Genomic DNA, 22,465 nt, shown 5'->3' with positions numbered 1-22,465 from the left:
TGGTATTGTGTTCTTGAGTTCTTTTTCTGTTAGTTCATTATTAGAATATACAAATACCACTGATTTATGTAAATTGATTTTATACCCTGCAACTTTGCTGTAGTTGTTGATTATTTCTAAAGGTTTTCCAATGGATTCTTTGGGCTTTTCTATATATAAGATCATGTCGTCTGCAAACATTGAGAGTTTCACTTCTTCCCTCCTTATTTGAAGTCCTTTTATTCCTTTCTCTTGCCTAATTGCTCTGTCCAAAACCTCCAGTACTGTGTTGAATAAGAGTGGTGATAGAGGGCATCCTTGTCTCATTCCTGTTTTCAGGGGGATGACGCTCAGTTTTTGCCCATTGAGTATGATGTTGGCTGTGGGTTTGTCATATATGGCCTTTATTATGTTGAGGTACTTTCTTTCTATCTCCATTTTGTTCAGAGATTTTATCATAATTGGCTGTTGGATCTTGTCAAATGCCTTCTCTGCATCTATTGAGATGATCCCGTGGTTTTTATTCCTCATTTTGTTAATATGGTGTATCACATTGCTTGGTTTTCATATGTTGAACCATCCCTGTGTCCCTGGTATAAATCCCACTTGATCATCGTGTATGATCTTTTTGATGTATTACTGTATTCAGGTGGCCAATATTTTGTTTAGGATTTTTGCATCTGTATTCATCAGTGCTGTTGGCCTGTGGTTTTCCTTTTTCGTGTTGTTCTTCTCAGGCTTTGGTATCAGAGTGATGTTGGCCTCGAAGAATGTGTTAGGAAGTGTTCCGTCTTCCCTAATTTTTTTGAATAGCTTGAGAAGGATTAAATCCTCTTTGAAACTTTGGTAGAATTCTTCAGGAAGCTGTCTGGTCCTGGGCTTTTATTCTTTGGGATGCTTTTGATTACTATTTCAATCTCTTTACTTGTGGTTAGTCTATTAAGATTCTGTATTTCTTCTTGCTTCAGCTTTGGAGGTTGTAAGAGTCTAAGAATTTATCCGTTTCCTCCAGATTGTCCATTTTGTTGGCATGTAGCTTTTCATAGTATTCTCTTATAATCCATTGTATTTCTGTGGTATCTGTTGTTATTTCTCCTCCTTCATTTCTAACTTTATTTATCTGAGCTTTCTCTCTTTTTTTCTTTGTAAGTCCAGCTAGGAGTTTGGCCATTTTGTTTATCTTCTCAAAGAACCGGCTCTTTGTTTCATTGATCCTTTCTGCTGCCTATTTTGTTTCAATTGCATTTATTTCTGCTCTTTTGTTATTTCTCTCCTTCTGCTGACTTTGGGCTTTGTTTGTTCCTCTGTTTCTAATTCAGTTAGGTGTAGTTTGAGATTACTTATTTCTGATTTTTCTTGTTTGTTAAGGTGAGCCTGTATTGCAATGAATTTTCCTCTTTATATGGCTTTTGCTTCATCCCATATGACCTGGTATGGTATGTTTTCATTTTCATTCGTCTCCAGATATTTTGTGATTTCTCTTTTAATTTCTTCAATGATCCATTGGTTAGCCTCCACATCTTTGTCCCTTTCTCAGCTTTTTTCTTATAATTTTCTATCTTTATAGCATTATGATCAGAAAAGATGCTATTATTTCAACCTCCTAAATTTGTTGAGGCTTACCTTGTTTCCCAACATATGGTCTATCCTTTAGAATGTTCCATGCACACTGGAGAAGAATATGTATTCTGCTGTTTTTGGGTGGAATGTTCTATATATATCTATTAGGTCCATCTGGTCTAACTTTTCATTAATTCCACTGTTTCCTTGTTGACTTTCTGTCTGGATGATCTATCCATTGATGTGAGTGGGGTGTTGAGGTCCCCTACTATCATTGTGTTATTGTTAATATCTTCTTTTAGGTGTGTTAATCATGGGTTTATGCACTTCGCTGCTCCTGTGTTGGGTACATAGATGTTTATAAGTGTTATGTCTTCTTGGTGGAATGTCCCTTTGATCATTATATACTGCCCCTCTGTGTCTCTCTTTGCCTGCCTTATCTTGAAGTCTACTTTGTCTAATAGTATTGCAAGGCCTGGCTTGTTTTGTTTGCCATGAGCTTGGAGTATCATCTTCCATCCCTTCACTCTGAGCTTGGGTTTGTCATTGGAGCTGAGATGTGTTCCCTGGAGGCAGCATGTTGTTGGGTCTTGTTCTTTAATCCGTCTTGCCACTCAGTGTCTTTTTATTGAAGAATCAATCCATTTACACTTATGGTGATTATCAATATATGAGGTTTCAATGCTGCCATTTTATCACTCGTTTTCTGGTTCTCCTGCATTTCCTTTGTTTCTTGTCATATGTATTTTGGTCTACCAATTGAGTTATGTACTTTTTAATGTTATGTTTCTTTGTTTTCTTCTTGGTTATTATTTGTGTCTCTGTTTTGCTTTTTTGTTTAGTGGTTACCATGAGTTTTTTATTCAAAAATCTGGTAGATAAGCGGTCCCACCCGGTGATGCAGCCATTAAGTTCACACATTCGGCTCTTGCAGCCTGGGGTTTGCTGGTTCGAATCCTGGGTATTGACCTGTGCACTGCTTGTCAAGACGTGCTGTGGTAGGAGTCTCACATATAAAGTAGAGGACGATGGGCACAGATGTTAGCTCAGGGCCAGTCTTCCTCAGCAAAAAGGATTGGCAGTGGATGTTAGCTCAGGGCTAATCTTCCTCAAAAAAAAAAAAATATCTCATAAATAGTCCATTTTCTGATGGCCTCTTATTTCCTTTCCTCTTCCCCTCCTAAGTTGTTTTTCTCTTACCTTATTCCATGTTGTGTTGTGAGTTTGTGATTAAAATGACAGGATTATCTTTGTTTTTGGGGCTTTCCTTCCCTTTATCTTGAATGCTATTCTTGAGTATTTGCTAACCTGTTCTAATCTATAGCTACAGTTTTCTGATCTTGTATACCTATTTATCTCCTTACTCTGTGCTTGTAACCCCTTTCTCCCTTTTATTATTTTTTTTTCAAGTATGAGGGCCTTCTTCACGATCTCTTGTGGAGTCCATTGGGCCCTGTGGCTACGAATTCCCTTAGCTTTTTTTTATCTAGGAAATTCTTTATTTCTCCATCATATCTGAAGGCTATTTTCACTGGATAGAGTATTCTTGGCTGAAAGTTTTGGTCCTTCAATTATTTGAATATGGCATTCCAGTCTCTCCTCGCCTGTAAGCTTTGTGCAGAGAAATCCAGTGAAAGCCTGATCAGGGTTCCTTTGCAGGTTATTTTCTTCTGCCTTATTGCCCTCAGTATTTTTTCCTTGTCATTTATTTTTGCCAGCTTCACTGCTATATGCCTTGCAGTAGGTCTTTTTACATTGACATATTTAGGAGATCTGGTAGAGTCTTCCACATGGATTTCCATCTCCTTTCCTAGGTTTGGGAAGTTCTCTGCTATAATTTCTCTGAGCAAGCTTTCTGCTCCATTCTCCTTCTCTTCTCCCTCTGGAATACCTATAATTCTTATGTTCCATTTCCTAATTGAGTCGGATATTTCTCGGAGACTTTCTCCATTTCTTTTTAGTCTTAGTTCTCTCTCCTCCTCTATCTGGAGCATTTCAACATGTCTCTCCTCGATTATGCTAGTTTGCTCCTCTATGATGTCCGCTCAAGCATTCAGGGCATCCATATTTTGTTTTATCTCTTCCACTGTGTCTTTTATCTCTAATGTTTCTGATTGAGTCTTATTTATAGTTTCGGTCCCTTTGTGAAGTAGCTCCTGAACTTTTTAAATTGTTTCTCTACATTTTCTTTTAACTAGTTGAGTTTTTTGATGATAGCTATTTTGAATTCTCTGTCATTTAGATTATATATTTCTGTGTCCTCAGGACTGCTTTCCGGGTACTTGTCATTTTCTCTCTGGTCTGGAGATTTAATATAATTTTTGAAAGTGCTAGATGGCATGGCTCTGGTTTTGCGCACCATGATATTATTCGGTTACAGTTATTGTCTGTCGCCCCTGGGTGCAGGTCAAGAGCTGCATGTTCTGAGCCCTTTGTGTTCCATTGAGATCCCATGCACTGGACCTGGGCAGGTGGGGGAAGGGGCATTTTCTTCTTTATGCTCTCAAGGTTTTCTCACTCTGCTCTTGCCATCTGTTCTTCTGGAGTGTTGGCTTGATGAGATCACCCCCGCGTTAGCTTTCACCTTGGTAGGGGCTTTCCCCTAGGCTGCAAGGGCCCTCTGGGATCTTTGATATTCCCACAAACGAACGTCCCCTCCCCCGTTCCTTCCCTCTTGGAGGCTGCCCATGGTCCTGGATTCCAGTCTTTTGGGGAGGAAGTGAAGTTTTCTCTTACCCCTTTCCACCTCTTCCAAAGGGTCTCCAGCCTCTCCACCCTCCACTGTATGGCTGCATGGGTCTCTCAGGCATCTTTTGTGTTGTGTTTGGATGTCCTCTGTTGGAGTATGCATGTCTTTTTCGTTGTATGGTGTAGGGGAGATATCCAGGGGAAAACTCACTCGCCATGATCTGATGTCACTACCCCACCCTAGAACATTTTTGTAGTTATTAGTTTGTGTGTTTGTCATTTGTTAAAGGTAGTAGACCACTTACTACATGTTTGTTGATAGATGAATGAACAAATAAATTGTTCTTAAACACAAGGCTTTCATTTAGAGTGAAAAGTTAGCTTGAAAAACATTAGATTTTCTACTTGAGAATCATGTAGCCTCAAAGGTTAAGTTTATTTGCATCATGCAAAAAATAATACCAAACCATCTGCTATGACATATCTCTTAATAAATACATCTTGAATGTGCTGGATGAAATCACAAATTATTATATCTCACATACAGCTTAGTAGTCATTTTCATGTTAGTAGACAGCATCACAGTTCCATAGTTCAAATAAAAAAGTAAAGGTTACAGATTTTTCATAAACATATCATTTTAAAATTCAAACACTATAAGTTTACGTGATGTTTATGTGTGTGTGTGTGTATATGTATATATGTAAAGGTTGTAGCTATGTAAAAATTGCGTTTGAATGTGGGAGATAATATGTAATGATGAAGAGAATTGTTTTTAGAGTATGGGCTGATATGAGTTTATTTTAATATTTTCTTAAAAGAACAACCATAGTAGTTTCAGTGTTTTATATCAATCAAGTAATAATTTTTTCTGAGTTTTGGTTTTAGAAAAGATAACCATCTACATACTTGGCATACTTTAGATAATTATATGATGAAGAACTGTGTACTTCGTTTAAACAATATTATAGTTTTAGTCAATATTTTAAAATTATTTATGATTATTAAACCTCATACCTTCCCTTAATGCATGTATTATTGCTTACCCATAGTTTGTGAGTAGTTATATTGCTATCAGTATTAGTCATGTTCAGTGACTGTATTCATTTCAAATTGAACATGATGTTATATGTTGTAACTATTACCTTCCTTCAGTTTTATAAGTACTTCAAATAATCATTTATAAAATATGTGATTTTTAAGGAAATTCCTTTTTTAAAAAACCCTGTGGAACACTTTTCCACTAACTCCACATTAAAATTCATTTTCTCCACAACCTTTCACAACACTCTTGAATTATTCAGACATGTAAAGATGAATAAGGAGTCTAAAGGATGTGATTTATTTCATAACTTTAAAAATTGGGCAGTAATTTGAGAGTGCAGTTTAATACAACTTTTTTTAAAAATAAAATTCTGCTCTGTTTGCAACTCTGGACATGCGGACTGAAAGAGGTTGTTCCCTTGTCCTGACCCCTGTGCACCCCTTGGTCTTTGTCTCAACCTTGCCCACTCTGCATGTGGCAGCTATATAAATCAGATTTCGATGTGTTATAAAATGCTAGGCACAGCTGCTGTAGTCTGCAGTATTCAAAATCTTTGAAATACTGCATATCCAACAGAATGTATTGTTTATACATATGTAGGTTTTTATTGAGGTAAGCCCTGTTTGTTTGGAAAAAGAAGCTTATACAGTGAGCCAGTGATTCTTTCAAATTAGGTAGGTTTAATTTCTCTCGTTGCTTGTCTTTATAAGAAAGAATGATTGGCTTTGGGAGAAGACTTTGATATTACAGCTGTGTTAACAGAAGTTGTTGATTGACATTTTTGTTACAAAGTCTTTTTGCTTAAGTCGGGAGTAAGTCCCCTTTAGAAAACCAAATTGAGAGCATGTAATCGTAATGTAAGTAGAAATCCTTCATCTCTTCAAATGTATTTTTTACTTCCTTTGTTTCTGTTGTAGCAGATAACTTCACACATAAGCACATCTTATTAGCCACTTTGCTTTGCCAGATTCCAGACATTTTTTTAAAAGGCCTATGTAGCTTGGTAAATGTTATGTGCAATCTACAGTAAATTTAAAAGTACTTTATATAAATATTAAAGGTTTTATAGAAATGTAAACCTTTTAACTGCTGGTAAAGTTTTTTTATAATATGTTTTTGACCATTTTCAATAAACTGAAGAATTAGAAGTCATTGATTGTATTTAAAGTGAAATTAGAAATAGGCCTTATGAAAAAGTAAAAAGTCAGTTGAGGTCATTCAATTTTATTTACTGACTCATATCTTTCACATATAATCTCATAGAGTACACTACTACACTAACAATATTTATTAAAAGTGAAACTTATTAGAATTTTCTCCAGAGAGAGTTTTAAGATTACGCTACATTATTTAGGCAATGATTTATATTTAGTGCATTTATACTGTTTAATGTTGATCTTTTAGTTTTATCTATTCAGTTTTTTTGTTGATATGTAATAAATATCTTAAAAAAAGATGCTTTAACCAAAGAATTTTGTGACTAGCATATAAATGTCTTAATTACTTTCATCATTTAAAAATATATTGCTGTTAGAATATTTGACATTTTATAATGCTCTCAAAAGAAAATAATTTTTCCTAAATTATTAATTTTAGGTGCTGTTTTTCAACCCTCAACTTTTGACCAAGAATGAAACTATTTAAAAATTAAGATGCCAACAGGTAATTTCTTGTAAGTTTATACTTTTGTCAATGTGTGCCACATAGCAATAGAACAAAGAAAAGCATATTAACACAAGACTATATTTTTCCCCATCTAAAATTGTTCCTGAAATCTGAAATACTTTGGTTTTGAAAGACCATCTTTTGTAACATGAGGCTATTTTATTTTAGACATATATTTCATCAGTTTTTATAAACTGGCAAATTCTAGCTTACTCTATATCTGATATCAACTTTACAAAGAAGTAAATGAAATCAGAATAAAAATAGATTCAGAGGTAGTGATTCAGGTTAGATGAGTATGCTTTACTGATAAAATACCAGCTGTTGAGACATGACTGGTTATAATCCTGTTAAAAACAAAGACATTAAGTTCAGCGACAGAAAGCATTCTATAATAAAGTTACACTCCACTCTCAATGGAAAACCCTATGTGATAGTGCCAGTGATTCTGATGTAATGTTAATTGGGATTTTATTTGTTAGACAAATTGTTCCTGAAAAATTGTAAGCATTATCTTATTAAAATTTGTTTGATTGTAAACAAGCATGGCATTGTGTAAAAAAGAAAAAATCTAAACAAATTAGTTCTGGTTGATTTACTTTCTTTTTTTGTTTTTACCCTTAAATTCTTTATGGTTCTGTTTTTCTCTTTACATTTTTATACTTTTATAGTTCCAATGTGATGGTGAAACAGATTCTTCTCAATTCTAAAGTAAAAGGAAGTTTTGAAATTTCAGATTCTCATGGTGGTGATATCTGGTTCAGTAGCAGTTGTAACCTGACAGGTATTGAGACCTTAGTGGCAAATAAATGCTAGATAATTTTTTTTAATTAAGGTACTATTTTTTTAAATGGAAAATTGAAGTAATGCCATTTTCTTCTTCACATAAGATTCTAGGTTATTTTCTAGACAGAAACAATCAGGAACCAGTAATGTGCAATTTTAAAGAATGTACTTCCCTTTCAAGACCGAAAGATAAAGTATTCAGCAATTTGCTCTTCTAGTCATAAACAGTAGTATAATGACTCAATGAATTCTACTATGGTTATTTCTAAATTTCTCTGTATAGTAGTTTTGGTGACCAGGAGTGAAAGGAAAGGGATTTTCCCTTTAAAACAGGTAGCGGGGAGGTGGAGACTGGAAGGAAGGAGAGGTACCAAGGGAGACAGTGAAGGCAAAGAATAAAGAAGCATAAAGGAAACGTCAGAGATAAAGATGGAATTAAGGATGGAGAAAGGAGGGAAAGAAAGGAAGCAAGAAAGAAATGGAGGTTTATTTTCTCAGTATTCTGAAAGTTTTGGCTGTTTATCAAGCAATGACTTAAGCTTTTAATTTTACTTGAGAAATTTAGATATATCTTTACAGTTACTGTTACCTAAAATCCCCTTGCCTTGTAAGATTATTTTATTTTCACTTTTTTGATGTTAAAATTGTCGTATATAGAAATGTTTAAAGATAATTTTGGAAATCAGAAATTATTTCAATTATCTAAATCTTTTTCCCCACGGTAATTTCAGACTTTAATGTATTTGGAACGTAAAAGGAAAGATAAAAACCTAAATACACCCAGGGACAGAGAAACTCGAAGCAAAGCTGCGGAATCTCTGTACTAATGAGAAAGGCCAATGTTTAAGATCCCAGTTGCGTTCTTTTAACCTATTATTGAGATTCTCTATTTCTGTAATAGAGGTTATAAATCCATTATAATTAATGGCCAAATCCTCAGGACAGATTAATTTTTCCTTCAAAGGGTTAGAAGTCCCTGCTGATCAAATAAGAAATAAGATTAATTCCTTCATTTTGAGAAACAATTGTTTATTCTAATTTTTAGAATTGTTACTTCAGTCTAAGATACTTAGTCCTTTTTCTTGCTTTATTAGGAAAACTTTAATTTACCTTTCTCTTTTCATTTATGTATGTGTTTTAGATCACGAAGAGCCCTGTGGTGCCAGGCACAGGTCATTTTGCCTGAATGGGGGGATTTGTTATGTGATACCTACTATTCCCAGCCCCTTTTGTAGGTGAGTGCAATGGACTGGGGGGAGAGAGTAATTTTTTTTTTGGTATCATCTACTAACTTTTTTGAGAAGTGATAAATATTGAAAGAGTGTAAGGTGACAAAGTGTAAGGAATACTTCTCCATGTTCTCATATAGAACAAAGTTATGCTTTAAAAGCAAAACAAAGTAGCAAATCATGATGTGTTTATTTTGAAAATGGCAGTGATAGGGTTTATTTTGAAAATTGGTAGTGGTAGTTTCAAGCCTAGTCAGATCTTTTAATAATCCATTTTAGTGACCTCTCTAAGATTTTAGCAATTTAGGGAAGACAATCTATGTTTAATATTACTGGCAAAATACCTAGAGAATTCACTAATGTAAAAAAACCCAACATGAGATATTTTGCTTTGAGTTTAGAATATATAAATACATAACTGTGTTGGTACCAAAACTTCATTTGATATATTAAAAAGAAAATGAAGAGTTAAGTTTTTCTAATGGTGACAACAACAAGAAAAGGGGAATGTCTTAGCCACTATTGTTTTAAAATAATATGATTCACTTTGGGAGTATAGTTATAGCCAATGATCAATAAACAACTTGAAAATCGTACTTGTATAGCTGGCTTCCTGTGAGTTTGGTTGGATAGTATTTAAGGGAGATAGATTAAACCTCATACTGTGTGAATTAGCAACATAGTACTACCACTGAGGTCCATAGACTTTAGCAGAGCTCACACCTAAAGACCTCAAGATATTTTATAGCATGTGCATGAATTATTGTTTTTTTTATTTAACTGAAATGAGAAATATAGAATCTAGATTTAAGATCTTATAAATAAAAAGGATAGGAAAATGAAATTTATAGTAAAAGCAAAAGATACTGGGATTTAGTCTGGAGGAGAGGCAGAGAAATAACCTTATAATTATCTCAAGAAGTTTTTGGAAGTTTTCATATGGGGAATAGTGACTGGGTATTTTTCCTCTCAAGTGAAGAAGGAAGGTGATAACTGTAGCTTTATAATAAGTGCAGTCAGGTAATGTGAGTCCTCAACTTTTTCAGCTCATTAATCTTTCATCTTCTTTTCTAATAGACAGTGTTTAATGTTAAAATTTTCCAAATGCATTTTAGCTGCATTCTACAAATTTTATAGTCTGTTGTTCAGTACTCAGTTTAAAATTTTTTCCATTATAGTTTCTTCTTTAACCTATGGGGTTTTCTTAGTTATCCTCTAATATTTATATCTAATTTAATTGCATTGTAGTCAGAGTACTTAGTCTGTCAAGCTGTACACTTAATATTTATCTGTATACTAAATGCCTTATACGGCACTGAATAAGTTGAAAGAAAGACTTAAGAGTACTGAAATTTGGGTAATCATTGAAATGAGAAAAAACCTAATGACTTAGTTCAGGCTGCTCTAGCAAATTACCATAGACTGGTTGGCTTATAAACAACAGAAATATATTTCTCACAGTTCCAAGGGCCAGAAATCTGAGATCAGGGTGCCAGCATGGTTGGGTGTGGCCTGCTTCCTGGTTTACAGATGTACCTAGGTAGAATTTTTGACTGGCAGATTTGTTTTCAGAAAGAGCTGGTTAAAGGGCCAGCTATCAGACTGCAGAGCCATCACATGACAGAATGAGAAGAACCTTTTTCCAGAGCAGAATGTAAGGAAATTACAGACCACAGGCCAGATTGTTTATTATGACCCTTGAGCTAAGAATATCTTTTGCTTTTTAGAGGGTTGTTAAAAAAAAAAAACATGAAAAAATATAGATGACATGTTGTGCCACACATAGCAGGAAGAGAGAACTCTCTGGAGTCTCTTTTATAAGGGCAGTAATCCCACTCATGAGGAGTCCATCCTCATGACATAATCACCTCCCAAAGGCCCTGCCTCCTAATACCATCACATTGGAGTTAGGATTTCAACACATGAATTTGAGGGGGACACAAACATTTAGTCCATTAACACTTAGGTTGTCACTCTGCTTTTGTACTTTGAATAGATGCATTTTTAGTTATTTTCAAAAAAGTTACCAATGAAAGAGAATGAGCTACTTTGCTGGTAACCCATGCTGGGTTTAAGAGTACTTCTAGTTTGGTTCTAATTTCAAACTTTGAGAGTAGTAACTAGAGTAGATGAAACCATGCCCCGTGGGTTTATGATGGATAGAGAAGGAAGCAAGGTCACCATGTTGCACAATAACAGGAGATTCTGTGGGATTAGCACTCTCTGTGCAGTGTGAATAGTGTACCCTGGAGTTGGTCAACAGCCTGGAAGGAAGTGAAGTGAGGGGACAAAAGGGAGACTGAGAGAAAAGGAAGGAATATAGTGACTAAGGGTTCAGTGAAGTTGAGTGGCAGATAAATTTTAAATTATATATTATTTTATAAACTAATTGCTTTCTAATAATTTTGAGACAACCTTTCAAATATAGCCCTATAGGTTATAATAGCTATATCTAAAGGTGATAAACTCATTTTCCCTCCCAACTCATACTATGTCCTGCATTCCCTTTTTCTGTTAATGACAACCCAACCATCTTGTCACTGAGAAAGCCCAGACTCATTTTTGACTCTATTATCTCCGCCCTGTCCACTTGTCAAATCATAATTCTATATTTGCTGTATGCCTCTCATGTCTCCAGTCCTCTCTGTTCTTACTATTACTAACTCAGACCTTATTAACCCCTGCTTTGTCTATAGAAATAATTTTCTAACCAATTTTCTTGGAGCCTAATTCTCATGACTACTCCTGCTGAAATAAAAAAACGTGACAGCCCTCATGCCTACCCATCTACCACGTATAGAATAAAGTCTCTCGTTTTAACATAGCTTTTAGAGTCTTTTACAGTTTGCAGTGGTTTTGCCTTAGAATCTATTTCATCTGACATTAATGTAGCTATATCAGCTTTCATTTGTTGAGTATTTGGTACATTTTTCTTTTCTTTCAATTTTTCATTAAGTTATAAACACTACAGTTAGTTGACTTCCTCTTTTCTGTCTTTATTGGAATGATTGAGTTTTATTTTTCAACCTTACATTCTATTGACATGTCTTGAAATCAATTTAGTTGTGTCTATCAGTTCTTTAATGAAGAGAAAAGAATAGAAAAAAGAATATTAGAGTAAATAGTGCATAATGAGTATAGGTATTATTTGTGAAACTTTTATTTCAAGGGGGGTGTTGTGTGTGTGTTTGGGGTCACATCTAATTAGTCACGAAGTCCTGCCTGGATTATCTATAAAATTTATCTTTACTGCCCTGTCCTCTTTCCTCTTTTCTTAGTATCATTTCCCTCCTGAAGTATTGCAGTATCCTCCTTTCTTCTGTCCAAGTCTCATTCACAATGCTGCTCTAGTGATCTTTCTAAAAAGTAGATCTGACTTTATGTTTTCTATTCACAAAATATTTCCTAAGTCCTACAGTATATCTCCAAATTTCCTTGCCTGACATTCAAGGCTCTTCATCGTATCAGTCTGTTCTATTTGACATCCTCTCCTATAGCTTCTTCATACATATCTTGAGTTCTAAACATCCTGCCCTATGTGCAGCTTCCCAAACATTGCTAAGGCTGACTCCATGCTTTGGCATATGCTAGTTCCCCTGCCTAAAATGACTTTCCATGTTTGTCTTTGAAGTGAGCTAATTTATCACCTCTTCTGTGGAGACTTCTTTATTCTGATGAGGCAGTTTTAGGGGCTCTTTCTTTTGTACACCTGTCATACTTTGATCATTTCAGGCAAATCTCTATTATGCCTGATTAATATTTTGTTTATTTACGGTCTTCCTCAAAATTGTGAATGCCTTGAGGGCAGAGATTTGCTGTCTTTCTGCTTCTTGTGCCTAGCAAAGTAAATAAATGAATAAGTGTAATGAGTTAAGGAAGAAACAACTTATATCTCCATACAAGTGATTACAGAAAACTCAAATTTCAAATTTTTTAATAAGATATACTATGTTATCTTAGCCCTATGATGTCAGTAAATAACTTTTATGCAGTGATTGAGTTTTTTTACCTTTTCTGTGGTTTTCAATATATTTCATATAAAAAAGAAAATGAAGCAGTGTAAGTGGCAGTATAAATATATATTTTACATACTATTGATTAACTGAAGTCGTGAATTTCGCTTCATGAAAGTATGATTCTTATTCACTATAACACTCATTTTAAAGGTTTATATGAATTATAGTATTTTTTGAATGATTTTTTTTTTAGGAAGATTAGCCCTGAGCTAATCTGCCAATCCTCCTCTTTTTTTTGCTGAGGAAAACTGGCCCTGAGCTAACATCTGTGCCCATCTTCCTCTACTTTATATGTGGGATGCCTGCCACAGCATGGCTTGCCAAGCGGCACCTTGTCCGCATCTGGGATCTGAACCAGCGAACCCCAGGCCTCCGAAGCAGAATGGGCAAATTTAACCGCTGCGCCACCAGGCCAGCCCCTGAATGATCTTTTATTCTAGTAAAATATATGTAACATAAAATTTACCATTTTAACCATTTTAAAGTGTATAGTTCAGTGACATTAAGTATATTCACATTGTTGTGCAACCATCACCGCTATCCGTCTCTAGAACTTTTTCTTCATCCTAAACTGAAATTGTACCCATTAAACAATAACTCTTCATTTCTCCTGCCTCCAGCCCCAATAACCATTGTTCTACTTTCTGTCTCTTTGAATTTGACTATCCTAGGAACCTCATATAAGTGGAATTATACAATACTTATCTTGTGCGTCTGGCTTATTTTACTTAGCATAATGTCTTCAGGGTTCATCCATGTTGTAGAATTTCCTTCCTTTTTAAAGCTGAATGATATTCCATTGTATGTATCCAGCATATTTTGTTTATCCATTTGTCCCGTGGAGAGACGTTTGGTTTGTTTCTCCTTTTGACTATTCTCAACAATGCTGCTATGAACATGGATGTACAAATATCTCTTCAAGATCCTGTTTTAACTCTTTTGTGTATGTACAAGTAGAATTACTGCATCATATGGTAATTCTATGTTTAATTGTTTGAGGCACCGCCATACTGTTTTCATGGTGGCTGCACCATTTTGCATTCCTGCCAACAATGCACAGAAGTTCCAATTTTTCAACATCCTTGCAAATGCTTCTTGTTTTCTGTTTTTTTGACAATAGCTTAATGGGCATGAAGTAGTATCTCACTATGGTTTTGATTTGCATTTCCCTAATGATTAGTGATATTGAGCATCTTTTCATGTGCTTATTGGCCATTTTTATATCTTCTGTGAAGAAATGTCTATTCAAGTCCTTTGCCTGTTTTTGAATTGGTTTGCTTTTTATTTGTTATTGTTGAGTTTTAGTTTTCTATAGATCCTGAGTATTAATCCCTTTTCAGATATGTGGTTTACAAATATTTTCTCCCATCCTGTGGATTGCCTTTTTACTCTGTTGATAGTGTCCTTTGACACAGAAAAACTTTTAATGTTGGTCAAGTTCAATTTGTCTAATTTTTCTTTTGTTGCTTTGTGCTTTGGTGTCATATCCAAGAAACCACCGCTAAATCCTCTCATGAAACTTTCCCCTAGGTTTTTTTCTAAGAGTTTTATAGTTTTAGCTCTTATGTTTAGGGCTTTGATGTATTTTGAGTTAATTTTTGTAAATGGTATTAAGGTAAGGTCTTTTGCATGTGAATATCCAGTTTTCCCAGTACCATTTATAGAAAAGACTGCTCTTTCTCCATTGAATGGTCTTGGCACCCTTGTTGAATTAACCATATATGTGAAGGTTTATTTCTGGCCTCTCTGTTTTGTCTCATTGGTCTGTTTGTCTTTATGCCAGTACCACGTTGTTTTGATTACTGTAGCTTTGTAGTAAGTTTTGAACTTGGGAAGTGTTAGTCCTCCAACTTTGTTCTTCTTCTTGATTGTTTTGTCTATTCAGTGTCCCTTGAAATTTCATATGAATTTTAGAATAGGTATTTCTGTGAAAAACATCTGTTTGGCTTTTATCGGATTGTCTTGAGTACATTACATACATAGGTACTTATTTTTTTAATGTGTTAAGACATTGTGTATGAAAACTGTAAAGAGATTTTAAGGTTATTGACAGTATTATCTTCCTTTAGAGAGGATTCACATAAACTTTTGGCAGATGGTTAGAGGCACTAGTAATCATAGATTACTTGATCCAGTCAGTAATTGAGATTATTTCAAGCAGAGCTTCAGCTGCTGCATGGACTAGTCTATCTGCTTTTCCATTTTGTCTAAGATAAATTTTGGAATCAGCTTGTTCAACTTTCAGAAAACTTCCGATTCATGAACATGTTATATACCTTCATTTATTCATGTCTTCTTAAATTTCTTTCTGCAATATCTATTTTGTAGTCTTAGTGTTGTAGTCTCACGTATCTTTCATTAGCTTTTTCAAAATAAATATTTTTGTGTGTTTGGATGATATTCTTAATGGCATTTTAAAAATTCATTTTCAAATACTAACTGCTTATATATGTAAATAATATTTTTATACAGATTTTAGGTGTAATGGTTTTGATGAATTCACTTAGTTATGATAGTTGGGTGTGTAAATAGTCCTAAAGAATCTAATGTCTTGTCATCTTTGAAAATGACAGTTATGCTTCTTTTTATGCAATCTTTATACCTTTTGTTTCTTTTTTCTTGCTGCCTTGCACTGGCTAGAATCTACAGTATATTTGTTGAATAAAAGTGGTGAGAGTGCTCATCCTTGTCTTATTTCTGACCTCAAGAAAAGAAAGCTCAATATTTCATCATTAAGTATATCAACTGTGTAGATTTTTTCTTAATATCCTTTAACAGATTAAGGAAGTACCCTTCTAGTCTTTGCTGAGAGTTATATCATGAATAGGTTTTTTATTTTATCAAATGCTTTTTTCTATGCCTATCAAAATAGTCATATGATTTTCTTCTTTTAATTTTTTTTAGGTGTACATCATTATATTTTGATTCCTGTGTAGATTACATCATGTTCACCACCCAGAAGCTAATTATAATCCATCACCACACACGTGTTCTTAATCACTCTTCTTTTATTTGACTAATGTGATAAATTACCTTAACTCTTTTACAGCTTTATTGTATGTTTAAGGTATATTTTATACCCATATTAAAGCTTTTTTTTTTTTTTGAGGAAAATTAGCCCTGAGCTAACATCTGCTGCCAATCTTCCTCCTTTTGCTGAGGAAGATTGGCCTTGAGCTAACATCTGTGCCCACCTTCCTCTGTTTTATATGTGGGACGCCTGCCACAGCATGACTTGATAAGCAGTGCATATGTCCTCACCCAGGATCCAAACCAGCGAACCCTGGGCCACCAAAGCGTAGTGCGCGAACTTAACTGCTATGCCCCTGGGCTGGCCCTTTAAAGCATATTTAAAGTACCTATATTTAAAGGATACAGTTTGAGTTTTGATGTAAATATGGAACCGTGAAACCACATGCACAATCGACCTCCAAGTTTCCTAATGCCCCTTGTAATTCATCACTTTTACATCCCTTATTCTCAAATAAATACCTATCTGCTTCCTGTCACCATTGATTGGTTTGCAGTAGCTAGAATTTTATGTAAATGGCCTTATACACTATGAACTCTTTGTAGGGTAATGCCAGCCTCATAGAATGAGTTGGAAAGTGTTCCCACCTCTTCAGTTTTCTGGAAGAGTTTGTGTGGGGTTTGTAATATTTCTTTATTAAATATTTGGTTGAATTCACAAATGAAGCCATCTGGGCCTGGAATTTTATTTATGGGAAGATTTTTAAATCTAAATTCAATGATTTTAATAGATGTAATGTTAAGTGATCTGTTTCTCCTTGAGTAACCTGTGATAGTTTGTGCCTGTCAAGGAATAATTCTATTTCATCCAAGTAGTTAAATTTATTTACAGTCATTCTTAATATTCCCTAATTTAGTATAAAATTTAAATTGGTAAAAAGGGATTAACTATTTACAGGGGTAAAGAGATCTCTAAAGAATATAGGCATAGGACATGCAGGGAGCAGCCACTACCTCTAAGGTGAGAAGAAATACCCAAGGAAGGAAAAAACTTGGCAGACACTCCACCATTGCTGAAATTCAGATCTTGATGGAGAGGGTGTGGCTTTGGCCCACTGGGTGGTAGAGAAATTCTTGGGCCAAGGCTATTAAGCAGGAAGTCACCCTCTGGGATCCTGGTGAGTCTTACAGGGAGACTGCTTGCTAGTGTGTGAGCAAGACCTGCTGGGGTGCTGTTGAAACTTTCTGAAGGGTAGGTATCACTGGATCTACTGAAGGAAGCCTCCAACTGGCCATCACCACCACAGAAGCAAGAAGAAAAGCCCTTTCTACGGTGTCCCTCTAGTGCTCTTTACTGACAAGGCCTACATTGTGCCAACTGGTAAAGGAGAAGTGTTACAGATTCAAGCCCCAGGTTCATAAAACTGGGTAGATTTAGAGGTGAGAGGCAATAATTTGATAACTGGCATATCCCTCCTTTGGCTACTCAGCTTCTGTATGCACCTTCTACACACATTTGAACTTTTGCACACCAAGGAATTCTCACATTTCCCCCAAATGAAGAGGCATCTTATCCCAATAGTAATTGTTTTCATAGCTGAAAATATCAATTACTCCTCAGATTTAGTCATAGCGCAACTGAACACACTGTTATATAAAGACTAATTGATAAGATTAACTTCTAGTAATGGCAAGAAAGAGAAGACAATGGCTAATGTATCCAAATAAATATGTACACCTGACAAGCAGAAAATATATTACAGTCCTTTTTGTAATTAATTTGTTACTAGACCATTAGATGATATCTATGGCTTCCTTCTTCCACTACCCATTCCGTATTTCCCTTGTCTTCAGCCATAACCTTAGTAGGTTCTTATCGAATAGAGTGACCCAAACCTTCTTTCCTGAGGGATCTGAGTCCTCAATACTCCTGCCTTTTTTTTTTTTTTTGATTACTGTAATTTGCAGTTAACCTCTACTATTGTGAATAGGTGTATTGAGAGTACTAAGAGGCACTCCAGAGAATTTCCTGGATTCTGTGTAGTCTTTCTTTCCCTCATTATATACCAACAATCTAATTTCCTCTTGGTAACTGAGATCAACCACTCAAGCTAATAGTGTACCCCCCTCTTCTTTTGGTGCAGTGGCATGAGGAGACCAAAATGACCAGGTAGAAGTCTTGTTTTTCAATTCAATAGACCACTGTTGTATTCCCTGATGGAATCATTATCCTCTTGGGGACTAGAATCTCTGAACTCCACAGACATGAAGCTCAAAATTGTTAAGATGGGAATACAAAGTTTAGAAAGTGCGTTATTAGATATGATAGTGAGTGAAGCCACTATCACTTCCATCTCTTGATTCCCAGACCCATGCATTCTGACTTTGGGGAAGAGAGTACCGTATAGTAATCTCTAATTCAAAGCATATACCACATCCTGTAAGATGGAACCCCATCCTTTCAGAGTTTTTTCTGCCAATGGCATTATTTTATTTTTAATTAGGTCAGATGCTTCTGAGTGATGGCATATGTGGTAAAATCAGTTAATTCCATGAATATGAGCTCAGAGCTGCACTTCCTTGGCAGTGCAGCAGTGTGGAATGAGTTCCATGATCAGAAGCAGTGTTATATGGAGTACTGTTATAGTGAGTCTATGGATGGTGGTGCTGGCAGAGCATTATGAGCAGAGAAAGCATATCCATATCTGGAATATGCGTCAGTTCCAGTGAGAACAAATCTATGCCTCCTCCATGATGGAAAAAGTACAGTGTAATCAACCTACCACCAAGTGGCTGACTCTTCTGCCAGGAAATGATTCCATATCAAGGACTCAGTGTTGGCTTCTGCATTGACAGACTTGGCACTCAGTAGTCACATTAGCTAAGTCAACTTCGGTAAGGGGACGTCCATGGTTGAGCCCCTTCATATCCTCCACTCTGCCACCATGGCCACTTTGTTACTGGACCCATTGAGCAAGTACTAGGGCAACTTGGGAGAGAGTGTGATTGACAAAGAGTGTCATTTTGATTAAGAGCACATCAGCTAATTATTGAGAGCTCCCTTCTGCAGTGAAGGCTATTTGATGGGCAATCACATTGGACATAAATATCTACAAGTCTGTGTCCATTCTGAAACATCCATCCACCTGCTTCTTCCCCGGAATTCCTTGTCACCTATCTTCCAATCACGTGATTTCCTTCCGTGGCCAAATCGTTAACAACTGCCCATGGATCTGTGTAGATCTATAGAGCAACTGTGCATGGATCCATACTTCTCATTGTCTCTCCAGACAAAGTGAACAGGCAGTGTACTGTTCAAAGTTCTGCCCACTGGGAGGATTTTCCTTCATCACAGTTAGAGCCACCTCTGTGTAGGGATGTAATACGGAAGCTGTCCACTTTCAGGTGGCACCAGCATATTGTACAGACCCATTTATAAACTAGGCATGAGCATTTTCTTCCTTAGCTGGTCATAAGGAACTCCTCAGGAGGCTGTAAGCATAGATTGAGAAGAGGTAATGCAACAGGAGTCAGATTCTGAACATTTTGTTCATGTAACTTCTACCTTCTGGACTTGCCTGCCCTTGGTGTCTTATATGCCATTTCCATTTGACAAAGTATTGCTGTTGTATATGCTCAAACATGGCTAGTTGGGTCAGACAGCACCCAGTTCATGATGGGAAGCCCAGACCACATGGTCGTGTGATGTCGCATGGTGGCGTCACTCATGGGCTTTGTGGCCTACACAGGAGAGCAACCACAGGACTTTTCAAAGATACAGGTGCTGCCCTCATTAATGTGTTTACCAATACCTTAGGGACAGGACTGCCTTCTAGACCTTCTTGGGAGATATAGTTATGAGGTGGACATAAAGATCACACATGATAAATCCACTCCAGCATTCCTAACCCTAAGCCTTCACATTCCCTCATTTACAGTGTGCCACAGAAGCTCTGGCATTTCATCCTCATTAACTGTAGGCCACTGACTCCAAGTTTCAGTCAACCAGTCAAGCTGTTAGCTCATACAGTGGGAAGTGGCTCTAACACATTAAATCCAGAATCTCTAGTAAGTGCTGTCATATCAATAAACTCATCCCTCTTTGGCCTAATACCCTTAGAATCTACTCCTGCACATATTCCCCAGGATAGATACACACATAAACACACACAATCATATAATTCTTTTGGTGTTTAAGCTGTCTTCTCTTGGATCATATTGTGTACATTATTTCCTGGAGTATGCTGATATTCGACCCTAGTTATTGGTCTAATGGAAATAAGGGAGTGGTTTTGGTAGGTCTTGAGGGGAATGAGTGTCCCCTTGCCAGGCATTTACCCCAGGTGAGGCTGTCATAGAATTCTTTAAGCAAAGGAAAAGTGCTTTCCTCAGACATAGGAAGTCCAGCTACTTCCGCTGGTAAGGGAGTCTCAGAGTTACTAGGGGATTTGAGATTGTCAGTTTCATTTGGTCTACCAGATATGCCCACTTCCAGTTTTAAGAGCTCATTCTTTATCAATCAGTGCCCTAACATTCACATAAGAAGCTTGGCAGCACTATGGATCCAACTAGTATTGTAATTCAGCCTGAACAGGTAAATTTTACATTAGATTTTCAAGAAAATCAGCTCTGTGGCTACAAGAAATGGATTATTTTATGGCTGCTATGGGAGCTTTCTATTTCTCAGACCAGGATTTGAGCTTGTTGTTTTTTCTATAAGTGCTTTAGTGCATTCAAGACAGTCTATCCCATACCTGGTCCTTATGATTATCATTACTACCATAACAGTCAAGAGCTCCTAAGGTACTTACTTTCATTTGGCACTTCATCACAGTTAACTGTGATGTTACTGCATGCTCTGGATAAATAGCATCCCATTTCTGGTTGTCAAGGAGTTCATTCCTGCACTTAAACCTAAGGGCATGACCAATCAATCCAAAAATCTTACTCTTGAGGTTCTATCTCCTGGCATCACTCCCAGTACCAGTTCTGTTTTAGTCAAGTCTGCCAGGAGACAGATACCAAACAGTAATTTGAACAGGGAATTTTTAATATAAAGAATCATTAAATTTATAAAAGGGGCTTAACTACTAAGAAGGGTATAGTGAAACCTAAAGAATACAGGAATAACAGATGAAGAGAGCAGCCACTACCTCTAGCCTGAGAGAGTGTACATAAGGAATAAACAAATTTAGAGAACAAGTTGAGATTCAGACTTTGTTGAAGAGGGTTAGGCTGTGTCTTGGTGGATGGAGAAGAAGGTTGCTCAGGTGCCTTAGGCCAGAGCTGATAAGCTGGAAACCACTTCCTGTGTTGCCAGAAAAACTTGCTGGGGAGCTGCTTGCTGTGATGCCACTGTGACTCACTGAAGGGTGTGTGCCCCTTGGTCTCCCATATAAAGCCACTCACTGGCTGCCACACCATAGGAGCCAAATAAATGCACCAGAGCCAGGAATCTAAATACCTTCCTTTTTCATCAGTCTGAACAAGTAAATTTTGCATTAGATTTTTAGCAAAATCAACTGAAATGTCAGTGGCTCCTACTGACAAAGCCTAACATTGTGCCAGCTAGCAAAGGATAAATATTTACAGGGTACTGGTCTGGTGTTACAAAGCAGGGCAAAAAAGAGTGGGTTTGGAGCTGAGAGGCAATAAATTGGTACCTGGCACATTTTCCTTTTAATGTCTGTGGGATCTATAGTGATGCCCCCTCTCATTTCTGTAATTGGTAATTTGTCTGCTGTTTTTCCTCATCAGTTTGGCTAGAGGTTTATACATTTTATTGATGTTTCAAAGAGCCAGCTTTTGATTTCATTGACTTTTTTCATTTTTCTGTTTTCTGTATTTCTTTTCTTCAGTTTAATTTGGATTTAATTTACTCTTTTATTCAAGTTTGTTTTTTTTAGGAAGATTAGCCCTGAGCTAACATCCATGCCCATCTTCCTCTACTTTATATGTGGGACGCCTACCACAGCATGGCTTGCCAAGCGGTGCCATGTCTGCGCCCAGGATCTGAACCAGAACATGCTCACTTAATGCCTGCGCCACCAGGCTGTCCCCGTTATTCAAGTTGCTTAAGGTAAAAACATAGGTCATTGATTTGAGACCTTTCTTTTTTCCTAAATAAACATCTAATGCTAAAATTTTTTCTAAAAGCACTCTTTTAGCTATACCCCATCATTTTTGATATGTTTTCATTTTCATTTAGTTCCAATTATTTTCTAATGTTTTCCAATATTTTCCAATTATTTTCTCATGATTTCTCCTTTGACTCATAGGTTCTTCTAAAGTATTTTGTTTAGTTTCCAAAGATTTGGTGATTTTCTGGATACTTTATGGATTTTTAATTTAATGCTTTTGTGTTCACATTGTATAGTTTAAATTTATTGAGACTTGTTTTAGGCCTAGAATATGGTCTATTATATCTATCATTTACTGTCTTCCATATATACTTGAAAAGTACATGTATTCTGATTTTAATGAATGGAGAGTTGGAAAAATGTCAATTAGATCAAATCAATAGTGTT

General features: G+C 36.1%; 1 protein-coding gene across 42 annotated transcripts in view; it reads left to right on the top strand.

Moving 5' to 3' along the window:
- Positions 1-22,465, top strand: part of NRG4 (neuregulin 4) — a 121,744-nt gene that overhangs the window by 28,676 nt on the left and 70,603 nt on the right. For 24 of the 42 annotated variants that reach the window (XR_011425105.1, XR_011425099.1, XR_011425119.1 and 21 more), the window contains 2 exons: positions 6,869-6,934; positions 8,865-8,958. Coding sequence is in view for 20 of the 42 variants with exons in the window: in XM_070233121.1 (XP_070089222.1) it covers positions 6,925-6,934; positions 8,865-8,958 (104 nt within the window). In the remaining 22 variants the exon portion in view is untranslated. Of the gene's footprint in view, positions 1-6,868; positions 6,935-8,864; positions 8,959-21,912; positions 22,018-22,465 lie in introns of all 42 variants that reach the window. The other 18 variants (XR_011425069.1, XR_011425066.1, XR_011425064.1 and 15 more) reach the window with 1 other exon arrangement.

This window comes from Equus caballus, chromosome 1 (assembly GCF_041296265.1).
Source record: "Equus caballus isolate H_3958 breed thoroughbred chromosome 1, TB-T2T, whole genome shotgun sequence".
NCBI classification, from domain to species: Eukaryota; Metazoa; Chordata; class Mammalia; order Perissodactyla; family Equidae; genus Equus; species Equus caballus.
The sequence above is the reverse complement of the archived record's forward strand: the minus strand, read 5'-3'. Positions and strand labels throughout refer to the sequence as shown.